At 40.9% G+C, this 26,924-nt stretch overlaps 1 protein-coding gene across 1 annotated transcript in view; it reads left to right on the top strand.

Moving 5' to 3' along the window:
* LOC145408644 (organic cation transporter protein-like) overlaps window positions 1-26,924 on the top strand; it is a 108,066-nt gene that overhangs the window by 46,405 nt on the left and 34,737 nt on the right. The window contains exons 4-11 of the mRNA XM_080279328.1: window positions 11,296-11,399; window positions 15,290-15,444; window positions 16,314-16,482; window positions 18,139-18,286; window positions 18,493-18,587; window positions 19,071-19,330; window positions 23,187-23,371; window positions 25,014-25,162. Of these exons, the coding sequence (XP_080135454.1) occupies window positions 11,296-11,399; window positions 15,290-15,444; window positions 16,314-16,482; window positions 18,139-18,286; window positions 18,493-18,587; window positions 19,071-19,330; window positions 23,187-23,371; window positions 25,014-25,162 (1,265 nt within the window). The remainder of the gene's footprint in view (window positions 1-11,295; window positions 11,400-15,289; window positions 15,445-16,313; window positions 16,483-18,138; window positions 18,287-18,492; window positions 18,588-19,070; window positions 19,331-23,186; window positions 23,372-25,013; window positions 25,163-26,924) is intronic.

Below are 26,924 nucleotides of genomic sequence, written 5' to 3'. Positions count from 1 at the left end.
ATGATAAGATTAAATATCAGTTTCACAGAAACTACAAGACCATTCTCTGCATTTTTCTATATCGTTGAAAACTTAGCAATTAAAGCTCATATGTTACTGGGCTTAAGATCCATGAGAGCTGAGAACATAACCATACTCCCACAAATTAATGGAATAGACTTTGATAATGAATTCATAGAGCAAATAACTTCAGAGCCCTCACCGATTGGTAGAAGAGAGCCAAAAAGAATTGGTAATATTAAAGGCTTAAACAAACATACACAAACAGATGAGTGTATAGATCCACTCCCACCACCAACCCCATCCTCCAGAATTAGTGACCCAGATAACAGTACCGATTTATCAATTTTCCAGCCCATCTCACTAATGATTTAGTTATACCACCTAATTCATACATGAAGGTTACCATAAAGAACAAATTACGGAATAGTACTGTTCTTGTCTTAGAAGAATTATGTAAAGTAAAGGGATTGTCAGTAGAAAATGCATTATGTCATACGAACGACGAAGGGCAAACTCAGATATTCATAATTAATAACATGAATGGGGAAGTTCAGTTGAAAAAGGGAACTTGCATAGTTAATATTGAAAAATGTCCCGCCCCTGTGAAGGAAATAGTTATAGCTGGAGTAACAGGTGAGATAAAATCTACGGATAGAGAAAGAATAAAAGAGAATTTTAGTCACTCAGGTGAATTTGATGAAGAAAATGATTTGTTAACCCTGCTGGAAACACACAGGGACACCGTAGCATTGCCCGGAGAACAATTAGGGTGTACTAACTTGATTAATCACATGATTAATGTGCACCCAGAAACACCACCAATTTTCGTACCAGCTTACCGCATACAACACTCCCAATGTACACTTGCAAATCATTATGTCGATGAAATGTTAAAACTTGGAATTATTGAGCCTTCAGTCTCCCCGTGGAATGTCCCCTCATTCTTCGTGCCCAAACGAAATGGAGAAATGCGTGCAGTAGTAGATTACCGTAAACTAAATAATCACACAATCCCAGACAGATTTCCCATGCCATTGCTAAGCGATGTTCTACAGAGTATTGGTCCTGAGAATAATATATTCTCGACCATCGATCTCCTAAACGGCTACTATCAGATTCCGGTATCTAAGGAGTCACGTAAATACACTACCTTTTCAACAAACAGAGGCCATTATCAATATACAAGAATGCCAATGGGACTGAGGACAGGCCCAGGCACATTCCAGCGTCTTATGAATTACGTACTGTCCGGAATTTTAGGACAAGGAATATTTGTTTATCTTGACGATTTTATAATCGCAACGAAGAAAATTAAGGATCATCTCAGGAAATTTGACTTACTCCTACCACAGTTCTCTCATATAGCCTTTCCTCTATTCCAACTACTCAAAAAAGATGCTGTATTCCAATGGGAAGAAGAACAAAAAAGGGCATTTAACAATCTACCAATTAAACTAACAAATGCACCTTGTTTAGCATATCCAGATTACACAAAATCATTTCTTATTTGTACAGACGCATCAGTTAAAGGATTAGGGGCTGTACTGATGCAGGAAGCTAAAAGAGGAAAGAATCAACCAATTGCATTTGCCAGCAGACAAACAAGAGGTGCAGAGAAAAATTATTGCACTACAGACTTAGAGGCACTTGCAGTGGTTTTTGCATTACAAAAGTTTCGAGATTTGGTATATGGTTACGAAATCCACTTATTCACCGACCATAAACCACTGGTGGGTATGTTTAAAGAAAAACTCCTTTCCGGGAGGAGAGCAAGATGGAAATGTACAGTTGAAAACTACAATGTACAAATTCATTATATACAAGGTAAAATGAACATAGTAGTTGACGCATTATCTAGGAACCCGAACACAATTCAGGTCGCGGCGTTAGATCTCAAAGGAAATATCCCAAACCACGAGGATATCGCAAAGGCACAAAGACTTGACCCAATATGGTCTAAAGTAATATACAAGTTAGAAAGTGGAGATGACATACAATTACCCAAACTGCATGTCCCACTTGAACAATTCACAATGGTCAATAATACATTATACAAAATTAACTCTAAACAACCAAAACGCCAAAGAAATACTAACTAGTTGGTAATACCTAATGACATGATACCTCAAGTATTACGATTGATACACGACAGCCCACATGCAGGACATCCTGGAAAGGATAAGACATTCAACCAAGCCCAGCTGTTATATTACTGGCCTTCATTACGAAAAGATATAAACAACCATATAGACAAATGCGAATCATGTGCGAAACACAAAGGATACCCAATCACACCTGCACCGATGGGTAATTACCCTGTACCACATCAACCATGGGACGTTGTCGCTGTTGATTTACTCAAGATGCCATTATCATACAATAATAACCTATACTTATTCGTAGCAACGGCTCATTTTTCCCGTTATGTCATTTTAGCTCCAATTAAAGATAAGACAGCAGAGACAGTAGCAAAGGCAATAACAGATAATGTAATATGTCGCTTTACTACCCCAAAGGTACTAATAAGTGATAATGGAGGAGAATTTAATTCTGAGATCTTACAAGAAATATGTAAACAATACAACATCAAAAAGGTTAACGTTTTTGCCTATCACCCAGCATCGAATGGGTTGGTAGAGAGACAAAATAAAAAAGTATTAGATGTGCTACGACACATTCTCAGTGAAAATTATGCAAGCTGGGATGATTGGATTCCCAGAGTAGAAGCCTCAGTTAATGGGACTATAAATAAATCCATCGGTGACACACCACATTTCATTATATATGGCACAGATAAAAAATTACCATATGAGCTCCTAGAAGGTGACAGCATGCCTATATACAATCACGATGATTACTCTAAACTCCGTTTATGTGAATTCCAGGACATTCACAAAAGAGTCAAAAAACAATTAACGATGTCAAAGGAAGAAATGACGGAGGTATTTAACAAGAAGGCAAAAGATTCACCTATCAGCTTAGGAGACATTGTTTACGGTGTCATTCATACGAGAGACAATAAATTATCCCCAAAATCTGAGGGCCCATACAGAGTAATTAACATAAAAGCAAACAAAGTTTTAATTAAGCCACTTTCAAGTGGCGAGGAGAAACAAGTTCATATTGACCATTTAAAACGAGTTTCAAGGGAATTATCCCATAATTATTCAACCTCGGATACAACCGGACAGGCGAACGTACCTCAAGAAACCAAGCAAGAACACAACAATGATTACAAAAAGAAATTAAGGTCATATACCAAACAATCGAACATAGGTGCAACTGTTCCAATCAGATCTACAGTACATCATTTACGAGAATTAAATATCGATTTAAACTCCTTCTATAAATGAAATAACAATCAACCGTAACGCACATCATCACTATCATCGACCACAGCATGACCATATTAGGAAATAAATAGATTTTTTTTTTCGGTAGGTTACGATGAAGGGACTTATGCTATGGATTCTCCTCTATATAGCAAGAGGATATGCGCACTTAGACCCCCAACACATAGTACGACAAGGATGCCTCATAGCTCCAACGGCGACGACTACAATCGTTAAGGACGTCATGAGTACTGAAATAAGTCTAGATTACTTGTATGAATTACCTACTTATCTAGACCGACTTGCGACGCCGATGCGAACTCTGGACTTCATGATAGGAAATTATGTTCCACAAGCACATAACACCAAGGAAGTGAATGAAATGGTAAAGTTAGCGAAATGGACACTAGAACAGGCGAAGTCACCTATGCTCATCATGATCCAAGATCTCCCATCATATGGAACGGAGGTACTGAGCGACAGGAACAACATCACACGTACTCGCCAAAAGCGCGGTTTGTTCGACCTGGGTGGCGCAGTTCTTGGGAACATCTTTGGATTGGCTACAGAGGATGACCTTAAAGAAATAAACAACAAATTTAATAAGATAGCTCAGGTACTAACATACCAAGATAAATTCATCACAGGACAGAACTCAGCAATGAAGACAATTGTGAAAAATTTGAAAAAAGCAGAAAACATAGCTCTCGAGAGTATAGATAAAATAAATGAAATGGAGGGAAACGTTACACTTTTCCAACACTTCTCCATCATCACAGAACATATTGACACGATTCTACTACAATTAGAGAACACTAGAGATCGTTTCAGGGCACTTATGCAAGGAATTTCGAATGCTGGTGATGGCAAGATCACAATTGACTTACTCCCAGTACATGAGCTATGTCAGATAGTTAATCAAGGCATACATAAACATAAATTGAAGCCGTTGTTCCGCAGTAGGGAATTCATGCAATATTACCCATATTTAGAAGCAACACTAACACCAACATCAGTGGTAGTTCATGTACCATTCATCACTGAAGACCTGTTCACAGTATACCAAATACAACCCTTCCCCTATAAAAATAACAACACTTTGGTCATCATCAACATCAACACAGACACCGAACTCATCATGGTCTCCAAGAGACGGGACACTGTCACTTTCGCAAGTGAATCAACGATTGAACGAAAGTGCTGCACATCCTTACATGCTGTTCATCTTTGTCCTGCGTACATTTTCACGTTTCAGCCTACTGATACAGTCACTTGTGAAATGGCTGTCATCAGAAATGACAATATTCATCATCATTGCAACTTCACTTTTGCTCCAGATAAACTTGTACACCATCAACGCATTGGACACTCACAGTTTTTTTATTTCCCTCATAACACATCAGTTTACATAGTCTGTCCAGATATACCACCATCTCATACATCAGCATCAGGATTATACATAGCACCAGACTACTCTGCGGTATTTACACCAACCATGTCTACTTATTCCACCATCAATCACTACCGGTACGCCATTCTCAATCATACACACAAACATTTCCACCCACTGCCTGATATGAACTTAAACATGAGCACAAGTATTAAGTTGACTTCACCTAAGTTTGAAACTATGCAGCTGATCAATGAAACAATGAAGCCCTGGGAAGATTTGAGTTTGAGTATGTTCAACCCATATTATGGCTCAGCACCTACTGTCTTTATAATCGTCTGCATTGTAGTTGCAGTACTGCTGTTCGCAATGCATAGAATGCATGCAAGAATTGCTAATTTGGAGTCATTATTTAGTGGGGGGAGAGTTAACATCCAAGTTAACCCCCCTGAATGAAGTGTACATATTTTGTATATAGTATTAATTATATATATATATATATATATATAGATAGATATAAATATATATATATATAAATATATAAATATATATATATATATATACTTTTTTTTTTTATGCGAGGAAGAAGGAACCAAAGGCCATGGCCCGCAGTAACAGTTCCTTCCAAGAGAAAAACAAAATACAATAGAGAGCCAAATTCAAGATCCGATCATTTTGAGATGCCTGGACACACTGCGTTTGAAAGACTGGAGATCATAGGCAGCAGGAAATACAGACAGAGGGAGACAGTTCCAGAGCTGACCTGTTGCATAAATGAAAGACTGGGAGTAACGGTTAACTCTTGCATTAGAGAGTTGGACAGAAAAGGGATGAGAGTTTGCTGCCAGACGGGTGCTACGCGCCCGTCGTAGAGGTGGAGGAATGCAAGCAGACAGTTCAGAGGAGCAGTGACCATTAAAGTAGCGATAGAAAAGAGATAAAGATGCAACAGTGCGGTGAAGAGACAGAGGTTGAAGGGGGTCAGTAAGAGGAGGAGAGTTAATGAGACGAAAAGCCTTTGACTCCACCCTATTGAGAAGAGCTGTATGTGGGGAGCCTCCCCACACATGAGAGTTGTACTCCACACAGGGGCGGATAAAACCTCTGTATAGAGTCAACAATTGTGCAGGGGTAAAGAAAGAGCGGAGTCGGCTTAGCACACCCAATCTCTTGGAAGCAGATTTTACAAGAGATGTAATATGATCTTTCCAAGATAAGTCCTGAGTAAATGAAACCCCAAGCATGTTCAAGAATGATGCAGGATTAAGCTGAATATTATTAAACATTAATGGGTATACCTGTGGAAGATTTTGTCGGGTTGATAGGTGTAAGAACGAGTCTTAGATGCATTAAAGACAACCATATTATTTTTACCCCAGTCAGCGATACGAGCCAAGTCAGACATTAGGTGTGCCATAGCCTCATCCCTTGTTTCTTGAAGTAACTGTTGAGATGGGCGTTGCGGGAACCGAATGGAAAGGTGAAGGGTGGAGTCATCAGCGTATGAGTGGATAGGGTTAGATGTACAGCTTAGAAGATCATTGATGAATAAAAGGAAGAGAGTTGGTGATAGGAAAGAGCCCTGAGGAACACTACTGTTGATAGATCTAGGAGAAGAACGATGGCCGTCTACAACAGCGGCTATAGAACGACCAGAAAGGAAGCTAGCGATGAAGGCACAGATAGAAGGATAGAAACCGTAGGAGGGCAGTTTGGAAATTAAAGATTTATGCCAGACTCGATCGAAAGCCTTTGAGATGTCAAGTGCAATGGCAAAGCTTTCGCCAAAGTCCCGAAAGGAGGATGACCAGGAGTCTGAAATGTAGGTGAGAAGATCGCCAGTGGAGCGTCCCTGACGGAACCCATACTGACGACCGGAAAGAAGGTTGTGATAGGAAAGATGCCTTAAAATTTTTCTATTAAGAATTGACTCGAAAACTTTTGAAATACAGGACGTTAAAGCAATTGGACGATAGTTTTAGGGTTGGGAGTGGTCACCCTTCTTTGGGACTGGCTGAATGAGAGCAAACTTCCAGCAAGAAGGAAAGGTACAAGTTGACAGACAAAGGCGACAGAGTTTGCCTAGGCAGGGTGTAAGCACAGAAGCACAGTTCTTGAGAACAACAGGAGGGACCCCATCAGGCCCATATGCCTTGTTAGTACTGAGGCCAGTGATGGCAGAAAATACATCCACTGAAGAAATTTTAATGTCAGCCATGAGGAAGTCAGAGGGGAGAAGTGATGGAGGAACAGCACCGGAATCGTCTAAGGTGGAATTGGAGGAGAAAGTCTGTGCGAAGAGATCTGCTTTATCAGTAGAAGAAATAGCTATAGAACCATCAGAGTAGAAAAGAGGAGGGAAGGATGATGAGGTAAAGTTGTTAGAAAGATTTTTGGCAAGGTGCCAGAAGAAGCGGGAAGAATTCGAGTTGGAGAGTTGAGAGCATTTAGTATGGATGAAATTATTTTTAGTAGAGCGAAGAACAGACTTAGCACGATTCCGGGCAGAAACGTAAAGATGATGTGATTCAGGGGTGGGTTGGCTCTGGTACCTTTTGTAGGCCCTCTCCTTGTTGCGGACAGCATTAGAACAAGCGTGATTAAACCAAGGCTTTCTTGCGTTAGTCAAAGGATATGAGAAAGGAATGTATGCTTCCATGCCCGAGAGAATAACCTCCGTAATGCGCGAGGCACACTCAGATGGCTCCCGGCCATGGAAGCAATAATCATTCCAGGGAAAATCAAAGAAGTACTGCCTGAGGGCCTCCCAGTTCGCGGCTCCAAAATGCCACAGACGACGTTTCCCTGGAGGGTCCACAGGCCGTACCGGAGTGATAGGACAGGTTAAGGTAATAAGGTTGTGATCGAAGGAGCCCAACGGAGAGAAAAGATTAACAGAGTAAGCAGAAGGATTAGTTGTGAGGAAGAGGTCAAGTATGTTGGAGCTCTCTCCAAGGCGGTCAGGGATTCGGGTAGGGTGCTGTACAAGCTGCTCTAGGTCATTAAGGATAGAAAAGATGTAGGCTTGTTCACCAGGTGGATCCGTGAAAGGAGAGGAGAGCCAAAGGTGGTGGTGAACATTGAAATCTCCAAGAATGGAGATTTCAGAGAAAGAAGAAATGGACAGAATGTGTTCCATTGTAGAAGTAAGATAGTCGAAGATTTTGATAGTCAGTAGAAGTAGGGGATAAGTAAACAGCACAGATATATTTAGTCAGAGAATGACAGGAAAGCCGAAGCCAGAGTGTGGAGAATTCAGAAGAATCAAGTTCAGGAACACGAGAGCAAGATAAGTCGTTGCGTATGTATACACAACAGCCACCTTTGGCTTTGAAATGAGTATAGAGAAAGTAGGAGGATACAGAAAAGGGTTTGCTGTCGGTTGCCTCAGACAGCTGAGTCTCCGTCAGAAAAAGAAGGTGAGGTTTAGAGGAGGAGAGGTGGTGCTCAACAGAGCGAATGTTAGATGAAAGGCCGCGAATGTTGCAGAAATGAAGAAGAAGAGGGTCAGACAGTGGTTCCAGGCACCTCGAGTCATCACCGGGAGAGGGGCAGATGGCGGGGGCATTTATGGTCCCCCCCCCCTGGGGACTCCGAGGCTTGATTAATAGACGCCATTTTTGTTGATTTTTGAAAAGGAAGGGTAGTGTGTACTGTGCATGTAGTTTGGTGAAGATAGTTAGAGAAATTTGTACTGGAGAGCATGCTGGCCTACTCTCTGTGTAACTGAGACACTGAAAAAGTTCAGCAAAGGGGGATGGTCAGGAACTAGTCCTGAGGGCTGATGAAACGGGAGCTGCAGCACTCCCTGTCATCAGCTTTCCATCCACCTCGGGAGTACTGCCCTGCTCGACTGGTGCTACAGTCTATATATATATATATATATATATATATATATATATATATATATATATATATATATATATATATATATATATATATACAAAGAAGAATGGCCCATGTATGGCATACCGGTACCATTATCTTTAAATGAAATGTTAATAACTCTTACCATAATTTTAAACTATTTTTTTTTCTTTTCTTGCATGTATGCATTTCACTACAATAACCCAAGTACATACTGTATTACAGTTAAATAATTTACTTTAATGCATTGATTCAAATATGTAAACAACTTGTTTAAAAAATAATATTGCTGAATAATCACTATTTACTATAAATATTATATGTATACAATATTCATACAATTATGTTACTTTTACAATATTATGTATTTCATTTAATTAGCTTATAAGTTCATTATAATGTGTATATAATATGTATTAATATATTGTGACTATTAACTGTCGATGGTACGCCATTTTCGCGTGACCGAGCATATATTAGGACTCCATATTATAATTACAAATCATAATAGATAGATAGATAAATAGATAGATAGACAGCTCTATGCGAGCCTGGGAATGGGAAATGATCTTGCAAGTTACACTGAGGAAAAGCTGATGACAGATTACGAAGCAGCCAGTAAGGAGATGATGCAGTTAGTTGTCAGCAATTCACCGGTGAACAAAGCCTTGTTGACCATACACACACATACACACATACTCACACACAGGCTTCTAGAACTTTCCAATCACAAGGAACACACGTGATACGTCTCCTGTTTCACCAGAATTTAGGAAAGAGAAGTCAGAAGGAAGCTTGCGATAGAACAGACAGGTCGCAGGGAGAAGGGCTTAGCAACTTGAGAGAGAGACAGAGAGAGCGAGACAGAGATAGCTAGTGGGACTCTACTTTATACTTCACTCTGTGTGAGAGACTTGTTAATATTTCCAAGACAAATAAAAATAGTCCCATACTATTCTTTACCTCTCCTGTCACTACATGACAAATGGGAAAGAAGATTATCTACTCACGAAGCTACTCAAGTATAAAAACCGCTCGTCCACAAGTCTAATATATATAACTTCTCTACAAGTAACTACAAAGTCTTTTATGACAGGAACACCAGATGCTGTTGGCATCCCTACGTGTCAAGTGGGGTTGGTGGAGGATTAGTGCCCCTCCCTGTAAAACAATTAACTCTAAGCCCTTGGCCACCCCGTTTGGGATACATGGCGTCTGGCAATGAATGAATGAAAAAAAAAAAAAGTATGTATGGGCAAAGCTATGCTGTTGCAACCTTCCACCTGATGAAACACATCCCCCCCCCATCTCCCTGCACACCTAACTAAGCACATAACTGCCCTTACCTCCCCCAGCCTTGTGTTAACAAATAGGCATTATAACTTAAAAATTTCAGTGATTTGTCCATGATCATAATGAAGTTATGAGCAAATCTGATGAAATTATGACTTGTGCTTTTTTTTCGTTTAGGCAGCCACTTTTTATGATTACATCATAGCTACAGTCATGAAACTTCATACAAAAATTGATATTCATATAAGGACTTGTCATTACAATTTCTGCCTTGTAGGTGTAATAATTGCAATGTTATAACAGAGAAATGCATTGGGCCCTTCAGATTTCTTGCGCAGGTCACATTGAAATCTTCGAGAATTACATATGTTTTCTTTTTCATTCTCTTTATATATATATATATATATATATATATATATATATATATATATATATATATAAAGTACTTAAGAAGCAGCATTCTATGACAGTAAAAGGCACAAGTTCACTATAAGACAAATAACTATGTGAAATTTCATGACTCAATAGCGAATACTTTCTGAGTTCTGGCCCAGAATCAAAATCTCTACTCCACCTATTGTTGTTGGTCCCGGTGATAACAGTACCCTCCTCTGACTTCGTCAGGTGAAGGGTAAAAATTCATTGGGCCTTTCAGATTCCTTGCAAAGGTTGCATTGAAATCTCTATGATTTTTCTTTTACTTTTTCATTATTATTAAAAAAAAAAAAAATACTTAAGACTCAGCATTCTACCTATCAAAAGGCACCGTTCACCATAAGACACATAACAATGTCAAATTTCATGACTTTATGGTGAATTCTTTCTGAGTTCTGACCCGGAAAGGAAATCTCTATGCCACCTATTTTTGTTCATCTCTGTGATAGTAAAAGCCTCCTCTGACTTCATCAGATGGAGGGTAAAAATGTATATACAGAGTGGTCCATAATTGGCATTCCACTAGAGACTCAAATGGCGGTATCGTATGTGTTGTGGGGACGGCTTGGTATGTCAGAGTGAGCACGGTTGTGACAGTGGAAGAAGGATGTGAATAAATGATGCAGGGTAGAGAGCAGTAATGCTGACTTAACCGTACCCGCAACACACGAGAAATCGCCCGGTAGAGTGGTAGAAGGAGCGTTATATATGGACCACACTGTATACATAAGGTATTAATAACGTACAGTACAGTGGATTTGTGGTACTGGAGAGGGACGCCTTCAGGCGTCAGCACCGATATAGCTGCTTCTACAAACGTACCCCAGCTTCCTCCCTACCCACTGAAAGGAGGATTGCAGACTGCAAAAGGGCAGCCTTAGCCTGCAGTCCACTGGCTTTACATCCACATGAGCCTGAGGTTGCATGTTGCAGCTACTAATACTATAGGTGATTTGTGTCCCCCTCTTCCATCAGTTCGATCTGGTGTGCTCCAGAGAGTACATCCGAGCCACCTACCAGAGCCTCTACATGTTTGGCACTTTCTTCGGGGCGCCCATCAACGGCCTCATGTCAGACAGGTTGGCTCATGGTTCCACGTCAAGCTTTACTTATTTATTGTACAGTTGCGGACATATCAAGCAGAAACACCCCTTCCACCAGCGAGGTGGTGTAATGCTCTCCGCATCTGGTAACACTGAAAGCTGTGGAACTTCACCAGGTTTCGTTCGGTCACTTGGACGAACCGAACACGGTGATCATTGCCGCTGTGCGCAGTTTTTGGTGGTATATAAACAATGTGCCACCTGACAATATACTGATAATAACAACGTTTTGTGAATATGGTAATAAAATAATATTACACCATACATATTCATGTTTTAATCACATTAAACACTCAGGTTTGGTAAGTGTGACTTTCAACAAATTTCACGGATCAAAAAACATTTTCTGACTGCCAGCATATAAGCCATTATAACATTATCTGCATTCCCGCAACTATCATAATAATTACAAAATTACCGTGACCCCCCTCCTCCCTGGCTGTGAATCTGAAACTGGTAGACCTCTTTAATATATGCAATTTCATAAGACGGGGCGCCACAGGAGGAGGCATGGTGGGTGCCTGGGAGACAGAAGGAGGGAGGTGGGTGAATGGGAGGGGACTGGTGGGAGTGGGACTCTACAAGAGATGAGTTATGGGGTAATGGAGAGTGGACTGTGGCAAGAAACTAGGATGTGGTGGATAAATGATACGCTGGTGACATGGTGCCCAATCTGCTATAGTTTAAGGTTGATTATGGAATTTGATAGTCAGGCCGTTAAACGTTATGTAGGCTTTGGCACGTTACGTAGTCTACCAGCATTTTTTTTTTTTTAATGCTAGGAAGAAGGCACCAAAGGCCACAAGCCGCATTCTTTGTATATCGTCTATAGGACGACCAACTCCCCACGGGGTGGCACATCACTCACACCCTGCATTATTAGTGTATGGTGACGACTATATCATCACATTGTGATATATGAAATGCCCCTAGAATGTTTGCATGATGTCACACCTGTTGGGTTGTCGTAAGGGATTATTCCCCTGAGCTAGATCTTGATAGATCATATAGCCCTGCTAGGTGACAGGAGAGAGCTACCTCTCCCAGCGAGGCAGCTAGCTGGGCAGGAAGCAAACGTCACACCTGTTGTCACTGTGACCGGGAGCTATTCTTGTTACGTATACGTAACAACATCATGGATGACGACTGTAATATCGAAAACAGAGGAGGGGGGGAAAGGAATTTTCTCTTACCACAATAAATAATAGTTAACAGTAATGACTCGTGCCTATGGTTCTCGGTAATACCAGCATGGCACTAATGTAAACGAAAACGTGATTTACCATGGGGGGGGGGATGGACTATGTTCCAGAACATAGGGTGGGCTAATAAGTGGGTAGAGAGATGCCTTATCAGCTGTATTACATGATCTTTATGTCGGATCACTGCAGACCCCATACTAATAGAGTAAATCGTGGTATGACGGACGTGTAACTTAAGCAATCTGATTCACAACCTCAATATCCAGTTCCCTGTTCGCCCATCCCTCTTCCCGACACTGCGTGAACTCAGACATGAGTACTGACGGGGAGGGGAGATGGCCTTAATGACTACTATACCATGAACAGGGAATCACATGGTTATACATTAACGACACTGGTTCACAAGTCCTCCTTCATAGATTGCAATATACACCGTTACTCAGCCAGGGCAACAGCTCCATGTTCGGAGACTTCTGAGATGTGTGGCTTAATAGTTGCTTTCCGTGAACAGAGCAATGGTCCTCGTATTCGTCTTTATCCTGTCAATTGCATACAATGTGAACGATACTCGGTTGTTCAGCATAACAAAACACATTGCAGATAAAGCGTGCGTTTGCATTTAATACAAACGATTTCTGTAACTAATGGCATAGTTGATGTAATATGCACGTGCTCAGACTCGATAACTACAAACATTACAACCTTGTTCCACCATTATTGGCTCGAGGATTTGTGAAGGAGTTCTTGGGGAATACGACAGTTGCTCAAAATGAACCTAAATATAACAAATAACCACTGGCAATGTGTAAAATCAACAGCCAAACACGGCATACAGAAACGGTAAGATAAACCTGGGTTAAGTAAATCCACCTTTATTTTACACTGGTGCCATACACATATTAATGAGAACCATAGGGATCATCAATATTGTCAGACTGTTCATATTTATTGGTGGTAAAGGAAAAATCTACACAGGAATATCCTTACTCTGTTTGCGATGTCAGTCGTCGTCCATGATGATACTATTTAATAGGCTACGAGAGTAATTCCCGATCACTATGACAACAGCTGCAACATCTGACAGACTGTAGGGACGTATCATATATTTGCACATTAACAAATAGTCATCCTTCCATCCAACATCCAGTCCTACGTTGCCCCATGAGGTGCGTAGAAGCCCGGGGTTAGGGAAGTTGGTCCTGACATTTAAGATGAGAGTGACCAGCCCCACTCATCCCTGAGTGGCATTACGTAAGCAGTAAACCCCAACCATTCCTTGGATATAAACCTTCACTGGCTCAATCCGATTGAAGCTCCGTAATTACCCACTAAACCACTAGGAGCCAAAATTTGGTTATACGGTTACCACCCAGCGTAGTAAATGGTTTCCTGGTGTACAGGAAACCATTTGGCTTGTCACTCAGTGTAAAGTCACCCACAGGCTGAAGGAAGAGGAAAGAATGAAGGAATGAAAGACAAGAGGGAGTGTAAAGTCACCCATGGGCAGAAGGACGAGGAAAGAATGAAGGAAAGACAAGAGGATGGAAGGAAAGAAGGATGGAAGAGAGGAAAGGGTAGATACCCGAGAGCAGCACTACATCGAGTGAGTGGATGGTGAGCTCCCCAACCTACCAACAATCACCATACTAACAAATCGTCACCATACTCAAAATACAGGAGTACTGAACCACCCAGTGGAAAGTGTGTCGCAAATTGTTACAAACCATGACGGTCAGTTACAACACGTGGCAACGTCAACATAATGTTTCATGGTCTGACTGAAATTCCATATTCTCCTTAAAATAATTACCTAGCCCAGTCATCACCTTGCAATCTATCTCTCCCACTGTAGCTCCTGTCGTCTATCAAAGTCCACCGTCCCCTACCCCATCACCCCTCTCTTTTAGCCTCCAGTACAACTACTATTGCCCCCCTCCTCACACACATCCCCCCTCCTGTCTCCCAGGTCCCCCATCCCCACCCTGTCATCTCCTGTGGCGCCACCTCCTGTATGTAGTGAACTTGCTTCGATTTCAGAGGTCTACCAGTGTCACGGTCATGGTATGGAGGATGGGTGTCACGATAATTCACTGTTCAGTGAACGTTGTGGGACAGCTATTAACTATGACTTATATGATGAACTGTTAACTGATGCATGGTTCATGACTTGAAACTAAACCACTCAAGAAATCCGTTTCATTCATAATAACTGCCATTATCTTGTGTGATATAATAATTAAAAAAAAAATCATGCCATGCTATTATCAGTAATTTTCTGGCGAAACATATCTTACATATACCACCAGTAACTGCGCACAGCGGCAATGATCACCGGGTTCGGTTCGTCCAAGCGACCAAACGAAACCTGGTGAAGTTCCCTACCTTTCAGTGTTACCATATGCGGAGAGCATTACACCACCTCGCTGGTGGAAGGAGTGTTTGTGTTTGATATGTCCACAACTGTACATGCGTCCAGCAGCGTTTCTGTGTTTTCATTAGCAGACATGAGTATTACAAAAGAAAATGTAGTGATCCAGTATGCCCATGCACACGTTGTTTCGGACAGGGAAGAATGTATATCATCTTCATTTCTTTCTCTTTTTCTCCTCCTTGTGGGTATGGAGGAAAAAAATAAATCCTATTCGTCGTCTTCTTTACACACAGGTTCGGGCGGAAAACAACGCTAATCCTGGGAGTACTGACGTATTTCTTGATCTCCATATCCATCTCTTGGCTCACCTCCCTCCCGGCCATCCTCACCTTCCGTTTCATCCTCGGTTTCATCCATCCTGCCATCCTTCAGACTGGCTATATCCTCGGTTAGTCCGTATCTCCAGTACGTTATTTATCTGTTAGAAATCCTAGAACCAGTTTATTGCCATCATAACCCCTTCACTGCTGTGACGTATTTGATAATTTTTCTTCCTATCTCCAGACAAATTTACTAGACTTGGAGGAGACTTTTGAAATTGAAATGGTAAAACACACAGACACACACAGACACACACACACACACACACACACACACACACACACACACACACACACAATTAGAATCCAATATCGTTTACACAACGAAGGGTCATTCTGAAGCTGAACAGTCTAATAAAAAATAAAGTCATCGGAGTGAAGTGGCAAACAGATCACACTTCTAAGTTGCTTACACTGAGTTAACACCCTTGCTCAGATCATTATATTCTTTACAACTATTAAAATTTTAGTAATGTATTTCTTGATCACTAGTGCTCTGGATAGCACTAAAGGTATGTGTAAGTTCAAGTACATATCCCAGATTGCAGATCCAGAAAGGTGAGGCATATTTCATCTTCATTATGTGCTTTACAAATAATCGAAAAAATAGATAAAATTAATAATAATAATAATAATAATAATAATAATAATAATAATAGGGGTTATCTACACCTCCACGCACGCAGTTTTAGCAATACATACAGCCATGAACAAAAGTTTGTTGATACTCCTCTGACGTGTGAGTCAAGGGAAGGTGTTACATGAATTATTTTGATGTGAGAGCAAAATGAAACAGAGAAAGACTGGAAGAAGGAAGGATGCTCTCTATCGTTTGGGGAGGAATGTGAAATATGGAAGACAGAAGACAATGCTGCCAGAGGAGTGAAGGAGAATATTTGCTCCTGGCTGCATCTTAACCTCTCGTACTTCTATACAGCACTGGAGGTATGCGAACCAAAGTACCGATCTATCCTGGGCGTGCTGGCGTGTTTGCCGTGGGCGATCGGCACTATGATTTGGGGCGGAGTGGCCTACGTCATCAGGGACTGGCGATGGCTCCAACTGGCAGTAAACATACCTGGCCTACTCATCCTCCCCATTTTCGTGTAATTTTTTCTTTTCTTTATTATTGGGTCAAGTTTTCCTCTAGACCTGGTTAGGGTTTAGGCTTTGCCTTGTATTTAGTTCCTCGCCTTCTCATCGTCCCATACTCGATTTAGTTCAAGATTTAGTTAGAAATTAGCTTTTGACACGCTTTTAGTTTTTACCTTTTCTTCTTGATTCATTTAAGTTTTTGGCAACGTATTTAGTCTCTAGCTGGGTATAAATAAGCTTTAGATTCGACCTTGGTTTAACGTTTGGCACGTATTTAGTTTTAACTGAGCATACATATTTCAGAATTAGTTAGGGTTTAGCTCTTGGAATACTCGTATATTGTCTAACTGGGCATAGATATGTTTCAGATTTAGTTACATTTTAGCTTTTGACACGAATTTAGTTTCTATTTCAGTATTTTTTAAGGCTCAATTCCGGTTTAGCTTTGTCATTTATTTTTGTTTTGGTATGTCACCCAGCCATGTAGCAGAACTTCTGCCTATCAGAATTCTTTTGTTCCCTGAACTGCATCTCTCTGGAACTAGCTTTCCCGGAGTTGTTTCCCCCCAAACGTCAACCTACAGCTGTTCAAGTCCATCTGTTACAATATTTTATGAATGGAGGACGCCAGTAATCTGGCGTATACATTATTTCTTTTTATTCATTTGTTTTTCCTTCTTCTGTTCTGTTATTTTGAAAAATGTATAGCTAAATTCAGGTCAGTTATGCTTTCGTTTTGGTAAGAATAGAGGGAGGTATAGTTTTATTGCATAATCAGTTATGGTTGAGCTTTGGCATTTATTTAGCCTTGACATAGGTTTATTTTAGATTCAATTGTGGTTTAGCTTTTGACCAACACTGAGTTCCTGTGGTTTACCACAGTAGTGCCAGTTAGCCAGAAAATATCATTGTAGCTGAGTAGGTTCTTCCTCCCTTGAATTTTCTGCCAAGTTCAGTACTCTACATTCCTTGATAAATTTGACTTGCCATGCACTGATTTTGTAAGTATTTTCTTCAGTAGTAGTAGTAGCAGTAGCAGTAGCAGTAGTAGTAGTAGTAGTAGTAGTAGTAGTAGCAGCAGCAGCAGCAGCAGCAGCAGCAGCAGTAGTAGTAGTAGTAGTAGTAGTTTCAACCCTGTACTAAGCTGAATGTGAACTGGTGGGCTTCGGTCTTAAGTTTGTCTTCTGCAGTCCACCATTATCATTTCGGGGGATAGTGAAGTAACTGAGAGACGTTTGTATAACTGGGTATTTGAACCCCCTGGTTATATCCTATATCTCTGATTGAACCATATATCATATATTTCTCCATCCCATCCACTCTGTCCTCTGACATTAGGTTCCTCTTCCTGCGACTCACGCACTCCATCTCTCTCATATAGTTAATCTCTCCATCCAATCCCTCCATCTCATTTTTGGTCTCCCCTACTCCCTTCCTCCTCTCATAGGGAAAAGAAAAAAAAATGTCACTTGATCTTTTTTGCATTAAACAATTCTCCTGCATGTCACCTTGTCTTTCAACGTTTGGATGACTTCCCTCCAACTCACACCACTCCTCTCTCATGCATCTCCCCACTCCATCCCTCCATCACAGCCTCTGTCTCCCCCTTCCTCCTCTTAATTAAAGGGAAAAAAGGTCTATCATTTCCTCTTCTTTGCCACGCACAGGTTTCTGGATGAGTCTCCCCGTTGGCTTATCGTGCGAGGGAGATTTGAGAAGGCGACCAAGATGCTGAACAAGGTGGCTCGTTGGAACCATGTCGCCCTTCCGCCCCAGGAGGAGCTACACTCATTTATGCATGCTATTAGACAAGAGGTGATTGCCAGGGGTATATGAATAAAACACACACACACACACACACACACACACACACACACACACACACACACACACACACACACACACACACACACACACAGCAGAATGTATGCATGTAAAAGTAACTAAACGTCATTAAATTCCCTTTTGATCCCCATTCGAAAACACTGTGTAAAATAAATTTAAACTTCTTTTCCTGGCAGGCTAACATGGGAAAATCTGGGGTGGAGAAACAGGTGAGGAGAGCCTACAGGGAGAAGGTGACGCACTTCCTCCTGCATCTGCTCATCCTCTTCAGGTAAGTTTCAGGAGTGAGAAACAAGAAAAGCAAATGAAACATGAGCAAATACTTGTGCATTATTTGTACTTCTGAATATTTCTCGCTGTACAGTCAGGGACAAAATTTCTTCTATTAACCGTTCAGAATGCAAAGATTTTGCGTAATCCAAGCAGCAGCAGCGGCAGCAGCATCAGTAGTAGCAGTGGCAGCAGCAGCAGCAGCAGCAGTAGTAGTAGTAGTAGTAGTAGTAATACCAGCAGCAGCAGTAGTAGTAATCATAGTAGTAACATTAGGTTCATCTGAAATGTTAACCCAGTGAACTGCAGCCTGATGCTGGCCTCCTCATGCAATCCACCACTTTCCGTTCAGACGAATAGGGTTGAACTTGAGGGACATTAGTAGAACCAGGCAGTGGAGCCTGCCTGTTATATCAGTGCCAGAGAGTGAAAATGTCTTTCTCCAGGACCTATTATTCAAGACACTCCTTCCTTGTCTCCACAGAACACACAAATTACGCATCATCACTTGCATCCTGTGCCTCAAGTTCTTCCTGATCTCCCTCATCTTCTATGGGATTGCCCTCAATGCAGTCAACTTCAGCGCCGACCCCTTCCTCTACATGGTTCTCTCGGGTGTGGTTGAGGTGCCTGCCTATGTGGTCTTGGTGCCCATTGTGGCCCGCTGTGGGAGGAAATGGCCCATCATCGTCCTCTACTTCATCAGCGGAGTGGTCATTGTGGCTGTGGCATTTATTCCTTCAGGTATGGTTGGAAAAAGGGGAGAGGGGATCAAGTATAGGCTAATCCCTTTAGTTTGGTGACAGATTTTTAGCTTCTGTTGTGGCATTTTTTCTAAAATTCATAGGGTCCTTCACAATTTTTCCTGCCGACTTCGGCTGGCTGAAGGGTTTGATGGGTGAGGGTAGAGCCTTCTTGCATTATTATCCTTAACTTTAGCTCACCGAATTAGCTGTCATAGTCATAGTCTTCTCTGTAACAAACAGTTACGAAAGAACTATTAGGTCTGTTGCTGTTGTCAGGACTCTAAAATATCTTAATACATAATACCTAGCAACATACATATATAGTTTAGAGGTTAGATCATTGTCAAACCTAGGGGCCAAGAGGAAATGACATTAGCACCTCTCCAGAATGTTGCCCACAACAGCGTCTCATGACCATACACACACATACACACACACAGGCTTCTAGAACATTTCAACAACAGTATAGCCCACGTGACACGACCCCTGCTAAACGAGAATGTAGGAATCAGAGCTCAGAAAGGGACTGGCCATAGAACCGGCAGGTAGTAGGGAGAAGGAAGCTAGCAATAGGGGAGAGAGTGTGGCAGAGAGGGAGAGAGAGCGAGAAAGGGAGGTAGCTAGTGGGACTCTTCTCTATACTTCACTCGTGTGTGAGAGACTTTGTTAATATTTCCAAGAAAAATTAAAAGTCCCATACTCATCTTTACCTCTCCTGTCATTACTTGACAAAAGGGAACGAAGATTACCTTCTTGCAAAACTAGTCACGTATAGCAACCACTCTTCCACGAGTCTAATATATTTATAACTGATCTACAAAACACACCACAAGAAGCTACGAAGTTTCCACAAGATATAGTGGCAGCAGTGGGATACGAACCTCGTCTTCAAATTACAGTGAATTTCTACAAAAGCAGGCAAGACTGTAACCAATATCAGCTTCAGTTCTACAGTTGATTGTGCACGATCAAGAAACTACAATTCTATGATCAAGTAACCACAAGCGAGTATACAGCAAGAAGAATGAGTTTAGGCTACGAGTCTACAAGTTTATGAGTCGGCGAGTCTACGAGTCTACAAGCCTAAGAGTCTATGAGTCTACAAGCCTACGAGTCTATGAGTCTACGAGTGTACAATTGAGTCTACATTATCAAGATAGAAATCAAACAATACCTCTCACAACCAACAACTCACAACCAGCTCCTGACAGTATTCTCTCCAACCCGCCTCCGTCTCCCCGATCATCATGCTGATGCAGAGGTGAAGAGGTCACACGACGCCTTCCCAGTAGTTTAACAAAATATTGATACAAACAGTCATCCAGTTTCTACGACGAGCCAACGAACTACAACCATCTACGATCAACTACTAGTAACAAGTCTATGAGTCATCTCTATAATCTTCTACACACACCTACAAGTAGCGGCAGTCTTCATCCCACAACGAGTAAATCACAAGATGAAAGGACCGAGAATACATTGAGATAGAAAAACTAAACAAGCAAACGAAAAGCAAGACCAAAGCAACAAGCACCTACGAAGTTTCTATACAACCCACAACTACATCATCCCCGTCCTGACCCCACCCTTCTCTCCAACCTACACACTACCTCGCCCAACCTCCACCGCTGACGCAGGAGTGTGAGAAGGTCAAAACGACAACAGCAGATACCAAGCCCATATTCACAACTCATCTTACTCATCTTCACTCAAGTTACTCGTCGCTACTCATTTACTCACCACAGCTACCAGTGTGGGAAGTCGACGTCACCATGCGTGTTTGCTGAGACGATGCCACGCCTATCAATGTGTGTTTGACACCCCACAACACGTCAATCAACCCTTGAAGGACAACACTATCACCATGTGCAACACCACTCACACCTTTCCCACCGTGGTAAAAATTAGTGAGTTACACAGTTACTTCATTTATACAGTACACAGTAATAGACACAGTGGTAGACACCTTCTGCACAGACATAGAAAACGTGCTGTATAGTTACAACTTACGTACATATACTTACTTCAGTTATCTGCATAATTCAACAACCAAATAATCACCAACAATAAATATTCTACACTGTTTATATTCATTCATTTATTATAGCATTTATTTACTACCAACGAGTATTACCATTTATACCTACATAAAACACGTGTTTCATACATACAACTATACATCCACAAAGTAATAAAGAAAATATACTATCACAGTTACTCAGTGAGCGATTAAAAGAAGTGTATTAAATATTTATTAAAGCTACTTAGTGGAAACACACACATTAAGTTACAAAAAAAAAAAAAAATGGCCAACACAAATGACATTCGTAAGAATGAACAACATCTTCCACACGATCGTGAAGACAATGATTTCCACACAGTGCTGACACATATTGCCCACGATAGGTACAAGAGAACAACAAGTCAGTGTATATAGTTAATACTGTATATAGTGTGTATGTATGTTTTATATAAAATAACAAAATATGGGGCTATATAATATTATTTTCATTAATATCTGTGCAATATAAGCTAAACCTTAAAAGGAAACTAACCAGCAATTATGCAACCTTGGACAACACCGAAAAAGCTTAGTCAAACGAAGAAAAACAAACTATAGAAAATCAATACATACAAAAAAAAGAAAGAAAAGAAAAATACAGTCAGATCACATAACAGACAAATGAAAATAGGTGTAAGTGTTACTACAAATGCCAAAATACCACATAAACTCCTATAAGTGAAAAAAAAAAAAAAAATGTTCTCCACGAGCCTGTGGCAAGACACATCATCACTATCATCGACCGCAGCATGACAGGATTCGATGTCAGGACTGCAGTTATTACAATTATTTAACGACAAAAGATTGCATTATGTTACACTTGCTACAATTATGTAACTACAAACGATATGTAACAATTCATACAATGATACAGTTATGCATTACCACAATGTTACTACAATATTATGTAACAATTCATACATTGTTACAGTTATGTATTACTACCACAATGTTACTACAATATTATGTAACAATTCATACAATGTTAGTTATGTATTACTACCACAATGTTACTACAATATTATGTAATAATTCATACAATGTTACAATTATGTATTGCTACAATGTTACTACAATATTATGTAACAATTTATACAATGTTACAATTACGTATTACTACCACAATGTTACTACAATATTATGTAACTATTACAATTGCACAATTATATGCGTATGTCTGTTATACATACACATCTTACAATATGTCATACAATAACCAATTTAACCATATTGGATTTGTTCAGTTATGTATACAACTTGTTTAAAATGTAATATTACTAGATCATTGGAATATTAACATGAATATTATATTTGTACAATATTATAATCAATGTTATGTATTAATAGGTTAGCATATGTCAATGATGATTGCTGTCAGAGGACCGCCAGCTGCGTGACCAAGGAGAGAGGGGATCAAGCATGTGTTAACCCCTTTAGTTTGGTGGCGTGTAGATTTTTAGCTTCTGTTGTGGCAATTTTTCTAAAATGCATAGGGTCCTTCTCAAGTTTTCCTACCGACTTCGGCTGGCTGGAGGGTTTGATGGGTGAGGGTAGAGCCTTCTTGCATTATTATCCTTATCTTTAGCTCACAGAATTAACTGTCCTAGTCATAGTCTTCTCTGTAACAAACAGTTACAAAAGAACCATTAGGTCTGTTGCTGTTTGCTATCCTTTGTACCACTTTACAGACAAACAGACAGGTTAATAGATAAACAGACATACAGGTAATTAAATAAACAGACAGAGAGACATATAAAAAACATTCCTATTCACCCAATATATTCCCTGGCAGATATGAAGGTACTGGTGCTGGTGTTGGCACAGATTGGGCGTATGTGCACCAGCGCGGCCTACGTGATCCTGTACCTGTACTGTGTGGAGCTCTACCCCACTGAGGTGCGCATTCAGGGCCTCGGCTACTGCACTTTCCTCTCTCGCATCGGCTCCATGATCTCACCATTCATCACAGAGCTGCTGGTTGGTATACTTCCACGCACATCTTGGCCCGTTCACAAGTATCCCACATACGTTCACACACAAAAATAATTATCGACACCCCATGCTTTGATACCCTTTGCAACTATCACTGGCACAGAAGCTGTGACTATGCTGTATGGGTTGGTACACCTGACTCCCCCCTGCCCTCTCTCTCTCTCTCTCTCTCTCTCTCTCTCTGTCCATATATAGTATAACTTCCACAGTTTCATGTCGTGTATAATAAGTATTTCATGTCAATGGCCATAATGCTTAAAGGAAAGTCTCAAAGCATTGTGAACTAGATAATATAGAAACGTTGGGCCTGGTTAGTACTTGGATGGGTGACCGCCTGGGAACACCAGATGCTGTTGGCATCCCTACGTGTCAAGTGGGGTTGGTGGAGGATCAGTGCCCCTCCCTGTAAAACAATTAACTCTAAGCCGTTGGCCACCCCGTTTGGGATACATGGCGTCTGGCAATGAATGAATGAAAATGAAAGTGCTATGATTCTGTTTGGCACCCATCCTATCCGAAGTTACCACCTTAGGATTTTCTGACACGTTTTCATACAGTGACAACCACCATTAGCATTTAAAGAATGGGTTGATGGCAAACTCATCACGTCCCCTTCCAAAGAACTATACGGCAGTGTTATATCTCTGAGCTGCTTCATGTTCTTTCTTACATGTGCAGCCTTCCCCTTTAGGAATTTATTGTTCTCTCCTTACTACCAGTTTTTACAATCCATTCTCTCTTATCAGCCATTTCTCTTTTAATGTTCTGTCGTATTCTACTATATAACAGTATCGTATTTTTATTGAAAGTCTGTGACTGGAGCCAAGCTTTTTATAGTGCTTGTCTTTTATCCTCATTCACACCGAAGATCCTGCATCGCACGCTGTTGTAGCGCTAAGTTTTTATTAGTCAATTATACTACTTCACTACATTAACCTGGGACAGATCGGGCATCTCTCAACCATTAATGTAAAGTCATGACAAGAAATCACCACAACAGTACAGTATTAGCCACAAAGAAATGTTCTGGAAACTATGGTGAGTCATCTATTAATTATGCCATTAATGTGAAGGAAATAAAATTATTAAAATGCCGCGAGATGAAATGAATGAACATCAGGTTTAGATACGAACTTATTGCATTTTTCCTTTAATTAAGTAGCAAGCCAAAGGCGTGCAGTATGGCAGTCTTGATTCGTTAAGCATTCAGCCAACTAAAACGCAGGTATTAGTTTAAAAAGTTGCGCAAGATAACGCGCTAGCCACAGTTTCACATATGTGTAAAATACGCTAAATGAAGTTTCAGTGTGCTAGAAATTGGGATTTCCGAGCCAATATGGCAACACTTCCAGTTACACAATACGGAGTACTCGAACCTAAGGCTCATATTGAAAGTGGCTTTAGATTCTTTTGTAACACTTCTGATATAGGGATTCGTTTTGCACATTACACAACATCCGCGTTTATAATATTTATGAAGATGATGTTGCTAATCAAACTCTCTAAGTAAGGCAAAATACCGATACTTATAGACAAGACAAATTACTTAGTCAACAGTGCTACGAAGCCTCCGATACCACAATGAATAGTGACAAAGGCTCAGCAGATCTCTCCCCTCTCTCCCCAGGGCCCAGTCTACCGCTCTGCCCCCTCTCTGGTCTTCGGTCTGGGTGCCCTGGTGGCTGGTCTGGCCACACTTCCGCTCCCGGAGACCCTAAATAGGAAACTGCCAGACACTATCGCGGATCTCGAAAATAATCCCTCGGAGCTCATAAGGTATAAAAGAAAAAAAAAAAAAAAGATGATGGTGATGACGGTGACATATTTATTGATTCATTGACTTGTTTATTTATTTATTTTTATTTATTATTTACTATTCATTTGCAGGCTGGAGAACTGAGGAGCGGAGAAACCGGAGGAGGAAAGGGAGGAGGCGATGGAGGACCAGGAATCAGAATTGGCCAAGTTGCGGGCTTAGGACAGAAGGAGCTTCTGTCTCCAGCTCTCTCTCTCTCTCTCTCTCTCTCTCTCTCTCTCTCTCTCTCTCTCTCTCTCTCTTCATAACTCCCTGCCGTTAACCTCTTCAGTCCCGTGGCGTATTTTTGTTTTGTTTCACTAGTAGGATAAAGGCTAAATCATTTTTTTTTTTTAATCATTCCTTAAGCTGATGAAATTCGTCTGAAGGCAGACAGGATGCTTAAAAAGTATATATGCATAATTGGACTGAAGGGATTAAGTGATGTAGCTGAACATTTGTATTAGTATTAGTATTAGTAGTAGTAGTAGCAGCAGCAGTAGTAGCAGTAGTAGTAGTAGTAGTAGCAGCAGTAGTAGTAGTAGTAGTAGTAGTAGTAGTAGTAGCAGTAGTAGTAGTAGTAGTAGTAGTAGTAGTAGTAGCAGCAGTAGTAGTAAGTAGTAGTAGCAGCAGCAGTAGTAGTAGTAGTAGTAGTAGTAGCAGCAGTAGTAGTAGTAGTACTAGTGGTATTAGCAGTAGTGGTAGTAGTAGTAGTAGTATCCGGACTCTGTCACGTTAAAAAGGGGTGCCAAATCCCTGATCATCCACTTCTCCTCACAACATTCATCCAGCCAGCTCGATCTCTTGTCAGTTCCCTAACCTCACCGACTTTCAAACCTCTCTTCCTCACACACTTATCCACCATCTCTCTCCACTTTGTCCTTGGCCTACCTCGCCTCCTCCCTCCTTCAGATTCGCTCAGATATACCTTTTTTCAACACCCTACTGTTATCCATTCTCTCCACATGACCATACAATCTCAGTACACTCTCTTCGATTCTGGTGTCCACTGACTTCCTCACTCCACATCTTTCACGAATCACATTATTTCGTATCCTGTCCACCCGCTGTACTCCATATATATTCCTCAGCAGTCCCATCTCCACTGCTCTCACTCTTGACTTTTAATTCTCATGCCACATTACAGTCTCACAACCATATGTTAAAACTAACACTAGCACTTCATGTAAGCCTCATGCGGCTGCAACACTCAAGCCCCTGTTTATTATCAAGGCCTCCATTGCACCAGCTACTTTTCTTCCTTGTGTCACTCTACTTTTAACCTCTTTTGCACATTTTCCTCTCTTTTCTATCACTGTACCCAGATATTTGAACTCTCACCAATTCCAGTCTCTCTCTCTCCATTCACTGTAACATCGCACTGAGAGTCATCTTCTCTCCCAGTAACCATCACTTTACTCTTTTCTACATTTACTCTCAAGGCATAACGCTCACAGACATCAGCAAAACTCTGCACTAACCTACCAAGTTCTTGTCCGGTATTTACAAGCAGTACTGGATCATCAGCATACAACAGATATGAGATTTTCCATCCATAACCATTCTTTACCAATGCCATCCCCCTCACCATTACTTGTGTTTTTACTTCTCTCATCGCTCCATCCATATACAGTATATATATTGAACAACCATGGGGACATCACACAACCTTGTCGCATGCCCACACCAATCATGAACCATTCTCTTAGATGACCATTAACCCTTACACATACTTCACTATCA

The sequence above is a fragment of the Coenobita brevimanus genome, chromosome 78 (genome assembly GCF_032717465.1).
Source record: "Coenobita brevimanus isolate Jiangsu-jjx chromosome 78, ASM3271746v2, whole genome shotgun sequence".
Taxonomy (NCBI): Eukaryota; Metazoa; Arthropoda; class Malacostraca; order Decapoda; family Coenobitidae; genus Coenobita; species Coenobita brevimanus.
The sequence above is the reverse complement of the archived record's forward strand: the minus strand, read 5'-3'. Positions and strand labels throughout refer to the sequence as shown.